Source organism: Arachis ipaensis, chromosome B10, assembly GCF_059453495.1.
Source record: "Arachis ipaensis isolate K30076 ecotype BB chromosome B10, ASM5945349v1, whole genome shotgun sequence".
In the NCBI taxonomy this organism is placed as follows: Eukaryota; Viridiplantae; Streptophyta; class Magnoliopsida; order Fabales; family Fabaceae; genus Arachis; species Arachis ipaensis.
The window spans coordinates 138341446-138353328 of record NC_142435.1 but is presented as its reverse complement, the minus strand read 5'-3'; the positions used below and the strand labels follow the sequence as shown (position 1 = coordinate 138353328).

General features: G+C 32.7%; 2 protein-coding genes across 2 annotated transcripts; one reads left to right on the top strand and one right to left on the bottom strand.

Moving 5' to 3' along the window:
• The first annotated feature begins 2676 nt into the window (after positions 1-2676).
• On the top strand, positions 2677-4410 carry TDF1 (Duplicated homeodomain-like superfamily protein). Its single transcript, XM_021113495.2, has 3 exons — positions 2677-2984; positions 3105-3234; positions 3714-4410. Exons 1-3 carry the CDS (start codon positions 2852-2854, stop codon positions 4408-4410), a joined length of 960 nt encoding a protein of 319 aa, XP_020969154.1. The 5' UTR covers positions 2677-2851.
• Positions 4411-6984: 2574 nt separating this feature from the next.
• LOC107622609 (uncharacterized) lies at positions 6985-10772 on the bottom strand. Its single transcript, XM_016324572.3, has 9 exons — positions 10256-10772; positions 9928-9999; positions 9451-9675; positions 9056-9191; positions 8732-8894; positions 8422-8550; positions 8104-8298; positions 7754-7876; positions 6985-7561 (listed from the first exon to the last, which is right to left on the bottom strand). The coding sequence occupies exons 1-9, from the start codon at positions 10428-10430 to the stop codon at positions 7469-7471; spliced, it is 1311 nt and encodes a 436-aa protein (XP_016180058.1). The 5' UTR covers positions 10431-10772; the 3' UTR covers positions 6985-7468.
• Positions 10773-11883: the final 1111 nt, after the last annotated feature.

Genomic DNA, 11883 nt, shown 5'->3' with positions numbered 1-11883 from the left:
TTCAGAACACAACTCTCAAACTCTGGTTTTCTCTCCTTGGTTTCTGAATGAACAGCAAACCTCTTTTATCTCCTTGCATGTTGCTGGGTTTTTCTTCCAAGGTCAACACCTTGAGCCTTGAGCTTCACCAACCTTCAGATTCACTTTTTCTATTAAACCTTAGAGTAGAAACTTTACTTCTGACTTCTTTATCTTGATCGAAAGCCATAAAGCAGCAACCACACAAAAGTCTTCCAATGGTCAACTTGATCTGAGTCCTTGAAAACCAACTTGGTCTCCAAGCTACGTTTAAGACCGTGGATATACAGCAGAGAAGAACAGAAAATAACTTTTCTTTGTATCCCATTTCGGACAGAGCAGAGAGTTGGAAAAAGGAGAAGAAGATCTGATGCATGTTACCTTTAACCTAAGCTTGATTTGGTTTGGATTTTCTGATTAGACTTCTGTGTTTCAAGCTTAATCCTTCTCTCTCTTGCTTCTTTGGTGACTAGCTTAGAGAAGAAGCTCTTTCTCTCTTTCTCACTTTGCTGATTTTCTGATTTGACTGAGACAGAGAAGAAAGGAACGTTGATTTGGTGAAAGCAAGTGAGAGGGAATTGAGATTCAATTCGGGCTTGGATCGGGTTCTACTCAAGTTCAGCCCGTTGGTGCCTTGCCTTTGCTTCTTTGAAGAATTTAGCTTGAGATGAATGACTTGGGCTTGTTTTTATTTTTACTTACCATTCAGCCCATTAGCAGATATTTTTTGTTTGATGTTGGGCTGCTGCAACACTTGTTTTTGGCCTGCATCACTTTATCAAAAATAATCAAAACTAATTGGGTGATTAGCCCACTAATCAAATGTTTGTCATCATCAATTTTATTAATTAATTTCTTAACTCAACAAATCATATTCCCATTTTTTAGATATACATTTATAATTAAGATTAATTTAAATTTCAAAAACTAAAATTTTTCTAATTTTCTACCCACTTTATAGTTAGTTATTGTTTGATTTGTTTCTTTCTTTTACATTCCTTCTCTCTCTCTGTAACACGATTTTCTTCTTTCTTCTATTTCGTTCTTCACATCTTTCTTAAAGTGACCATAATTTCTTTTTCTATTATAACCGTAATTTCTTTTTCAATTATAACACATCTAAAATTATTAACTTATACAGAAAATATTTTTGAAACACATCTAAAATCATAAATCTAAAATTTAAATTTAAACATTAAAAAATAATTGTAACACATCTAAAATTATGAAGTGATATACAAAATATTTCTAAAACATTCAAAATCATAAATAAAAAATTTAAACCCTTGCAGTGGCTATAATTTTAGATATAACAGTGTTGACAATTTGAGGATTGTAATTCTTTAAGTTGTTCTTCTACCTAAACCATTCTCCAACACAAATTAGGATGTTGTACATAGCATGCAAAATCAATGTGATTGAATAACTAAACTGATACATACGGTTAACTATGAATCGCTTTCTCTTAAACACATCCAAAATACCTAAGTCCACTTCCGACGCAGAAGGATTAGCGACGCTGATGAGGACTAACGCGACAAGGAGTAGGATGAAGCGAGGCTGCGGACTGAGCGGCGAGGAGGAAGGCAATGCCAAGAACAAGCGAGGCGGATGACGGCGTTGCAGAGGAACGGCGAAGAGGACGAATAGCGCTGGGAATGACGCGGCGGTACCGAGGAGGACGGCGGCGCGGACGAATAGTCACAAAGACAAATGAAAATCTTCAATTTCACTGAATTTATATTTTTGGAAGTGTATTTAAATGATAATTTGTTAATAATTAAAAATAATAAAACTGAAACAGAAATTTTAAATTTTAAATTTTAGTTTTATTTAGTTTGTATTTTAGATGTGTATTTAATTTTAAAAAGATACCAAATCTATTTAAATGTGTTTGTTTTATTTTATTTTTTTGTAATAAAAGACTAAATATTATACCATTTTTAAAGGATACTGAATTAATTATTTGATATTCAAATTCAAAAGCATCTTTGTCCCCATAAGTCTATTGAAATTATATGTTCATCTTTTGGAAAATAAATGTGCATCCTTATTTTTCTCTTATATACAACAGAAGTAATGTTGACCAATACTTAAAAGTTAAAACAGTGTGTAAATCTGACAATACTATCCATGAAAGGGGATTGGTGCAACTGGACCAATCTAAAACTTGTTATTATGAACTAAAAAAATCATTCCTTTCAGCTACATTTCTTTGGCATTAAACTCTTTCCTTCCTCATAAATGTTTTTCCCTTTTAATTGGGAAAAAAAAGGAATGCAAGAAAGAAACAAAAAAGTATGATTCTGGGAACCAATTTTAATAACTTGTTGATAGAATGCTTACTGGTGCTCTATCTACTATGACTTTTGATAATGCATTTGACCTTTTTCATCATTATTTTGTTCTGTGCAGAGGTGCATGTACTGTGTACTGTAATATGGACACTATAAAGTAGCATAAGATGAAACAATTTTGAGTTGCATGTATATTCTATGGTATCAGAATCAAATTAACCGATTCAGTTTTAACCAAATTGGTCATTCAAATTGCACCTGAAATAGGAATTGGAAGCACTTGCATTATATGTTTCTGATGTCATACAAATGGTTTTGGTTTTTTAATTTCATTTGAGATTTACATAAAGATGGAAATATAATCATGCATTTGTTGTTATTAGGAGCCAAAAATTGCATGCTTTTCTTGCCTCCTCATACCTCTCTTCTCTCATTCACCACTTTAAAGTTATAAACTCCTTCAATGCACATTGCATCACTCATTACATAATTCCTTCAATCTTTTCAATCTCTCTCTCTCTCTCTGTTTTTCAAGAATGGGAAGACCTCCTTGCTGTGACAAAACCAATGTGAAGAGGGGTCTTTGGACTCCTGAGGAAGATGCTAAGATACTTGCTTATGTCTCCAACCATGGAATTGGAAACTGGACCTTGGTTCCCAAGAAAGCAGGTTCTAATTTGTTCATAACTTTCTTTATGAAGATAGTTGAAATTGGAATCATGGTGCATAATTTCAAATGGTTTGAGATTACCCTTTTGTTTTTTTTTGTGTGTTTGAATGTGTTTTTAGGACTGAACCGATGCGGAAAGAGCTGCCGGCTAAGATGGACTAACTACCTCAGACCGGATCTCAAGCATGACAATTTCACTCCCCAAGAAGAAGAGCTCATTATTAACCTTCATGCAGCTATAGGAAGCAGGTATTTGTATTTTTTTTCACTCACATTTGGAGAGAATTTTGCATAGCCTCAATCTAATAAATTAAGCCAAATGTGAAAAATAAACAAATTAAATCTATATAAGGTTAGTATTTTGTGTATGAATCTTATCATATTAGTATTTATTTACACTACATTTATGTTTCATTTACATTTTTGCTTCCTTTTGGAAATTGGATTTATTTTCCAAAGTGGGATGCAACTAAGTTCTGTTTTTCTGATATAACAATTAGTCTAAGCAAAATTAGCATGACAAAACATTATGCAAATGCAGTTAATGGTTTATAATTTATGACATGAGGAAATTATGAACTGTATTTTCTTGATTTATGTATAGAGTGAAATGAACTAACCATTAAGTTGGCACACATCATTAACATGCTCTCCTTAAAAGATATTTTCATTTTATTTGTATAATCTCATCAAAAAACATTGTTGCCCTTTTCTTTAATTCAATGCAGATGGTCATTAATTGCGAAACGGCTTCCCGGGAGAACAGACAATGATGTCAAGAATTACTGGAACACAAAGCTGAGGAAAAAGCTTATGAACATGGGAATCGATCCGGTAACTCATAAGCCGGTGTCACAAGTCCTTTCTGACTTGGGAAGCATCAATGGCCTCCCAAGCACAGGAAACCAAATTGGTTTAGCCGCCAACAAGGATTTGATGAACAATATGTTACCAACCAGAACAGAACCATCCAACCCAATGGTGGAGCAGACACAAGAGGAACAAGCTCAATTTTGGGAAAATCAGGTGCAATACCAAGTCTTGGCCTCAGAATGTGTCCAACCAAATGTAGTCTTCAGCGAAGCTGCTTCGTCGAGTTCTTCCTCATCATCCTCCAATCTCACTCAATTGAGCTCCCCTCAGCAGTCATATAACTGTCACAATTCTCAAATAACTCCTTGTTCCTCGTCGTTTGATTGGAGTGACTTTCTTCATGGTGACTCAATCATGTGGTCAGAGATGCAGCAGTGTGATCCACAGAGGGTTATGTCATCCAGTGAGGCATTCGGCGCTGTTGCTTGCGGCGCAAGCATGTGTGAAGGCCGTTCAAATTCAGGGGATTCATTTGTGGATGGTATTTTGGACAGGGACAGTGAAATAAGGGCAGCATTCCCTGAACTTTTGGATGATGCTTTTGATTATTGACTCATAATTGCATGCCATTTATTATTATTATTTTCTTCTTAATAATCAATTAGTTGGATAATCAAAAAGACATTCACATTAGATTTCTTTCTTTGTCTTAATTGAAAAGTTTGACAATCTGTGTGGTTATTAGTATATATGATCTTTTTATTATGGTGTTAATCCTCTCTAGTCTCTACCTTCATAGTTCTGAACTAAAAAAATTGGTTTGAGGTATTCATTTTGCATAATATATTAAGTTTTGAGTCAATTCTTATTCTCACTTCTATTGAATGGGTTGTGACCCTAACTTCAAGTTGGATCATATCAAGATGGAAGAGAGATTCGATTTGATTTAAAATGAAATTACTTATCTTCTTCTAAATTATATATTATGGTTCGGAGAATTATCTTAATTATCTAACTCCAACTACTTTTTTTCTCCCTCTAAACCAAAAATTTCCAAGTTTCTAATGTAAACGTACCAAAATTTCATCCATCAACTTGTTATAAACGTAACTAAATGAAATCTATCAAAAGAACCAAATAAATCATTTGTTTACTAGCTAAAATTTTTCCGTTTTCAATACAATATAACTTTAATTTTGATACATTGTATTCAGTCATTCAGTTAGTTAATTACATCTGTTTTTTGAACGACCATTATACATGTGGTGACATTTATTTGCATGGATGAAAATAAATTCATAAAATATAAAAACCTATTAAAAATATTAAAATAAGTAATTCATCTAGTTTTTCGTCTATTTATTTTCTTAACAAATTATAAAATAAAATTTGTACGGGAGGACTTAAAAAGAAAATTTGAAAATCTCAATCTGTAATGTGGGAACGAAATACTTTTTGCATGACGTATTTTTTTCATGAATTAATTTTATAACAATATATATGCGATTGCATTACCCAAAAGAAAAAATATGTTACGAAAATCAGAAATTGAATGAATAATAAGTAAATTTTACATGTATGGAGAACAAATTTTGCATGAAACTTAAAACTTCTAATCATGCAATATGAGTGGGAAATAAATTTTGATTTCTGAAAATTTTGCAGGAATTTTTAAAATTAATTGATTGGTTATGTTAATATTAGCATCATATTACAAGTATAGATAAAAGGACATTTGTTAGATTCCAACTATGGAATACCATAAAATGAATCTGTCAAAATTCAATGGATAAGACGACGGAAAAACAGAAGGCTATTTACTAATTATGAAGCTACATGCTAATTGAGTCATAAACATTTTCTCATCACAAAACAATAATAATTATTTAAAGTAAAAGGTGTTAAAAGTTAAAACATACTTAGAAAGAAAAGGGACAAGAGAGAAAGAATAAGAAAAATATATTACAACTCAAGGAACTGTAATGAAATCATGAATAATTTGACAAGATCATCTTGTTCATTTAGAAGACAAGGATCTTCCGGTCGAATATGGACGGATCAAGTGTTCGTGGATCCGAAAGTGAATGGGGTTGCTGCATCATCTAACGTCGGTGAGAGCAGATACGAGGTTGCTCCACATTCACATCCTCTTAATTCAAATTCTATGAGTTCAACTTCAACTTCGTCAGCAAAATCTGGAGCCGGAGGCAAGGTGCATAGAAGTTTTTTCTCTATCATCTTTGGACGATGTATGAGTTCTCCACCAATTCGTGAGTGATTACTGTTAGTTTTTTCTTTTAGTTTATATTTGTTTTGATGGGAATTAGCTGCTTCAATTTATGTAAATATGTTAATATTTGGATTGCTCCTTTCAATTTCAACCAAATAAATTAAGGTTATTGGCTATATTTGTGAAGAAGAAACTAGTTAGTTTGGAACAGAATCAGAATAACGGGTGTACCATGAGTTAGAAAAGATAGCTACTGTACAATTAAAAAATCTCGAACACTAAAATACAGCCAAATAAATAACAAAAAAGAAATTAATTTTAAATATATAAATCTTGATTAAACTAGTCTTGTATTAACTTTCGCTCGTATAGTTTCTTCCTTTTTTTTCCCTCATGTAATCGAACAATTTTAAGGCTTTGTCGTATAGTTTCTTCCTTTTTTTTTCCCTCATGTAATCGAACAACTTTAAGGCTTTGTTGTTGTATGTAATCGAACAATTTTAAATACCATACAAATATGTCATACAAATATGTCAGGAGTTTAAATGTAATCGGACAATTTTAAGGCTTTGTCGTTGTATGTAATCGAACAATTTTAAATACCATACAAATATGTCATACAAATATGTCAGGAGTTTAAATTTCGCTCCCTGCGTGTAACATTTCATTCCAACGACAAACTCTTAAATAAAATTTCGATAAAATATCGTTTAAAAAAAAAAAAAAAACTACATGTGCGACTTAAAATTAAATGTCACAAAATACCGTTTAAAAAAAAAAAAAGCTACATGTGCGACTTGAAATTAAATGTCACGGATCCTTGAGCTTTCATAACGAATACTATCTTTAATGTCAAGAGGAAATTCGTCATATACTGATATCCATCACTTCCTTTCCTGTCATGTATCATTTCATAGCAGCTAAGAAAAAGAGAAAAGTATATGCAATTGCTTGAATTGATAATATACCAATTTCTGCACCCACTTTCACAATTATAACCAATATGCAAATATCCAACGATATGTATTGTATGGTAGTTGGTAGCCCAACTCATGATTTTACAAGAGTTTGGGGATTGCTTATATATTCGGAAAAGACAATTTTCTCCTTGATTATTTCCAATTTATGAATTCTTATCACTGTACATTCTACACCTTTAGTGTGTTTGTTTTCAAGATAGTTTTCAAGGAGAACCAAAGAAAAGGAAAGGGTTTGAAGAATAGAATGAATTCATAGCTACACTTCAAACCCTTTTCTTCAATTCATTCCCTTCCAAAAACTTAACCAACAAACACACCCTTATATCAATGAATCAATAAATTCAACGATACATTGGAGTTAGCTAAAGAATTTCCCATTCTTAAACCACCTGTGAGTAAGCGGCTTGCAATTCTTCATAATAATATATATTATGGTTAAAGCTCCGTTGATCCTGTGACCTTAAGAGCCAAGATGGTTGAACTTGCTATAATCAATTTTATTCAGCCTTATTGCACATAATATATGCTCTGGCAAGTCTTCTGCCTTGTTTCCCTGTAGCATAAAGACCATAGTTAGTCTTAGTTCTTGTTTCGGCACCATTAAAATTACTTTCTAAGTTTGTTAGCGTGTTCGGGAAATTATTATCTTACTAAAAGTAAACTCATTTGAAAAGCACAAAAAAAAACTTAAAAACGTTTGTTGAAGGATTATCTTTTTGTTGCTGATAAAATGGTTAGAACTTACCTGAATTGTCAAAGCAAAATCCAGGTTACAATGCTTCAGTCTTTCAATAAATCCTTCAAACCCTTTTCTAGCAATGTAGCTAAATCGGTGCACGTCCAAATCTATCTCAAGATAGTTTTCTCCCTGCGCAAGAAATAGCATAAACAATGACTTTGAAAAATATTTTCAAGATATTTCAAGCATACACTGAGATGGAGGAACACATTTTTGTTTGTCTTACAGCAGGATTAACATTAGTTTATTAATACAACTCTAATATTTTAGAGAAACAAACTTCAATAATCTCTGTTGAATGGCAAATGAAGTGTCTACTTGAGCGTTAAATCTGTAAATAAAATAGGTGTAATTACCACAAAAAAATCATGTTGTGGGCGTGAGAGAACAGGTTTTTCATTGTAAGCATTCATGAGCTTTTTTTCAGTTGCGCTTAAGGAAAGACTCTCCACATTTGCCACTCTACCTAAGATTTTTAATCTCTCCCTAAAGGGTGCAATCGTATCTAGGGGGAAGCCTTTAACTCTCTCCACTTCGTCATTGAGCAATTTCTGCCAAGAAATAAGAAAAAGCACAAAACTTGTTAATTGAGCATATAAAGACCATAAGATACTACGTTCCAGAGGCAACATCCTCCATAACATGAGGCAGAATGATGTGGCAAAAGTCCTTACAGTGATATGTTCTCGGAATTGGTCTGGGAGGTCTTTAGAATACTTCTCGGATAATTTGAAATACAAAACCACATTCATTCCTTCACCATCATTTTCACTTTGGAAGATAGTGGCAGGATACAATGGAATCTGCAGTTTGAACAGCACACAATTTCAGGGGAAATCATACAAGAGTATGAAAAATTGCCGTGCATATACAGAAAGTGAATAAACTAATATTCAGATGTCGAACATAAAATTTGCACCCCAATAATTCAAGATAAGAAATTCTCAGTTGAAGTTCAATCTGGACTAGGAAATATGCAGCTACCTGAATATTTACAATAAGAATAGAAGGAACATCCCCAGGTATGTTTATAGAAGGAATTTGTATAAAGCGCGCAATATGTTCAATTTTTCGCTGAGACAGAAAGAGGTCTGCTCCAAGGGGATAGAAAGCAGCATTGGTTGGCGCAAATTCTTTCTTCTTGTCCCTGCCAACCAAGTCCAAGCAACAATGAATTCTAGCACTATCAATAATGAAAAATTTTGTTTTTGTCATAATATCCTCTACATGAGGGTGATCATAACCCAAAGGTTAAGCATTAATCCCCCCAAAACGGTGTGTATACAAAAACAAGTATTTTGTACCAACCTAAAGTAGTTTTTCCCTCTGACTTTGAATGAACTTGGCTCAATTAATGACCAAGAACCAGGGCTTTGTTTCTCTATTGCACAAAATGGAATTGACAAACCTGCTATTGGCTTTAGTTTAGGTGCCTTGGGTGAAACTGAAACAAATGAGACCAGAGTGAGAAACAAGAAAAACTACCAAAAAACAAGGGTAGTAAACATCCGAAAACTAAAAGCCAATAAACTGGGAAACTAAATTTTCATGTTTATTTATTTTAACTTCTTGTCTTAACAGCTGGGGAAATAAAAGAAGCTCAGTCATTCACAAGAAACACCATTTTCGCACTCATTCTAACTCTTCTACTGACATAAAATAGAAAAATAAACAAAATTAGGAAACCACAAGACAACACTCACGTAATATCGTGTCGGAAGACCCTTCCCTCCATTTAAACGACAGTTTAGAAAGCGACTTTCTCCTCGAAGTTGGTGTCTCTGGACTTGACGGCCTTCTTTTGTCAACGGCAATGGCATTAGAAGAAAGACAAGGCAAGCAAGTATTTGGCAGAATCCCGCAGTGATCTGAGGTAAGCTTTTTGTTGTCCTCTACAATTTCATCAGCATGGCTCGAAATAGCTTCCCCTGCAGAAACAAAATATAACTCAGCTCTACAACCAACCCTTATTCCAATGCAGAATCTTAAAATCTTTTGGCTGATCTTGATCTTGGTTGTTTATGCACAAAAAATTACAAGTGACCTTTAATTTTCTGCTACTGTTGCTAGGTATCTAATGCTAGAAAACCAGTTAATAATCATGCTGCTAAACCTAAAATGAAAAAGCTAAACATAAATTAGCAAATTGATTCTCAAAATTAGCAAGAGAAGGCACTTACCATCGTAGACACTGTAAAATTCTTCGTCGCACTCAGAATCCAAGGCTGAAGTAGAATCAAACCAAGCAGCATCTAGAAACAGAAACAAAACAAGCCGTTTCACTCCGATTTCAGATTCAAATATTCAGTCAAACCAGCATTAAATAAATCATTTAAAAAAAAAAACGAAATTTCAGCTCAGGGGAAAAAAAAAACTAAACATGCAATAAAGCAAGTAGCAGCATTCATCACACCAGAGATCAATCAATCATAGGGTTCTGTAAATTTATAATCTATTCATAACAAAACTACAATTCCATGAGGGAAAAAAAGGGGGAAGTAAGGGTACCGGAAGTGCGATGAGAAAGTTGAAGAGCTGAGTTGCAGTGAGATACGTTATTGGCTTCGATCTTGCTAGAAGAGACTCTTCTTCGGAGGATTCTTCTTCTTCTCCTTCGATGATGGCGATTCTTCTTCGTGAAGGGGTCTTCTGAGACCTTAGGTCTAGACCCGCAACTCCCCATCTTCCTCTTCTTCTTCTTCTTCTTCTTCTTCTTCTTTTTCCAGATTCTTCTATATCTTCCTATTAATTAAGAAGAAGAAATAGTAGCTGGTTCAAAGAAGGAGTTGGGGGAAAATCAAATCAAAGTAGGGTAATGGTGTCGAGTTTCATCTAATTCATCATATTGTTGAGCTGTGTGAAAGGGTTCAAAGTGGGTTTGGTTGTGAATGGTGATGGTGATGGAGGATTTTAATCGGACGGTTACGAAAGGTGACACGTGGAGGCGCGTGTTCGGGTCCACAGTAATAATAATGGAACAAGTAGAAGAAGATTAGGGAGTCAGTCCAAACTCCAACAAAGTACTAGTTCAGAATTCAGATAGGATGACGTTACATAATAATCTCTTCTTTAAACTCATTAATATTAATTAATATTCCATTATTATTATGATTATCATTCTCAGATAAGATATGGATTTAAGGTTAAAACTTAAAAGTTTGACTGATCTTATTTTATAGAAATAATAAGTTGATGAGCTAAAGTATTAATTTCTTCCGTCAAAGTCATTTTTGTATCGAATTTTTATTTAGTATTTTAAATTTTTTAATTAATTTAAAATATTTTAATATTTCTTTTTTATTGACAGATGTCATCAAGTAAGTCGGCATATTCTTTTAAATTAATGTAAAAATATCTTTTATTTAAGAAATATTTTAACATAATTAAAAACAAAAAATAATTTTAAAATATCTAAATATTAAAGTATTTTTAATTATATCACTTTAAAAATATTTAAAAGAACTCATCTAAACATCTAAAAATGTCTACAATTATAATCTTTTTACAATCGGTATATTTATCTTAGGATACAGTTACTATTTTTTTTTATTTTTTGTAAATTTGTATGATCAAAATTAATTATTGATACATTAAATTTGATAAATTAAAAAAAATCATATTTTTAGATTTATGACTTTCTTTTTAAAAGAAATAAAAAGTAAAAAGTAAACGTGTGTAAATTATATGCAACAGAATTAAAAGCGGGGTGTGTTGCTCACCGCTAAATTATGAGTGTGTGTGTCGTGCAGAGTGCTTCAAGTGCGTGTGTGTGATTGTGTCTTTAGGTCCATCGTTGGAGCACGTGTTTTCCATTTAATGCACAAACTTTGAAAAGTCATCCCTTCATTTTGGTCTTATTTGTTTGATTTGTTCGTGATTTTTTTAAAATTGGATTTATCCTGATTACTGATTAGGCATAAAAATCTATATTCGTGGGGATTTGTAAAATTTCTATGGGATGGAGATATGCTTTCACGAATAAATAGAGATAGGGGTAGAAATTGAGGTATTTTTTAAATTTTTACGAAAAAAATATATTTAAATATCATTATATATAAATTATGTAAGTAATTTTAATCTATTTTATTTTAATTTATATGTTGAAAATTTTATATGTATATTATTATATTAAATTT

Bases quoted from the DNA above. Each gene is read 5' to 3' on its own strand.
- LOC107622609 (XM_016324572.3), bottom strand. From the start codon at position 10,430: ATGGGGAGTTGCGGGTCTAGACCTAAGGTCTCAGAAGACCCCTTCACG. The intron at 9,676-9,927 runs GTAAGTGCCTTC...TTGTTTCTGCAG, and splicing joins ATTTTACAGTGTCTACGATG to GGGAAGCTATTTCGAGCCAT. The intron at 7,562-7,753 runs GTAAGTTCTAAC...TTTATGCTACAG, and splicing joins ATTTTGCTTTGACAATTCAG to GGAAACAAGGCAGAAGACTT.
- TDF1 (XM_021113495.2), top strand. From the start codon at position 2,852: ATGGGAAGACCTCCTTGCTGTGACAAAACCAATGTGAAGAGGGGTCTT. The intron at 2,985-3,104 runs GTTCTAATTTGT...ATGTGTTTTTAG, and splicing joins CTTGGTTCCCAAGAAAGCAG to GACTGAACCGATGCGGAAAG. The intron at 3,235-3,713 runs GTATTTGTATTT...AATTCAATGCAG, and splicing joins CATGCAGCTATAGGAAGCAG to ATGGTCATTAATTGCGAAAC.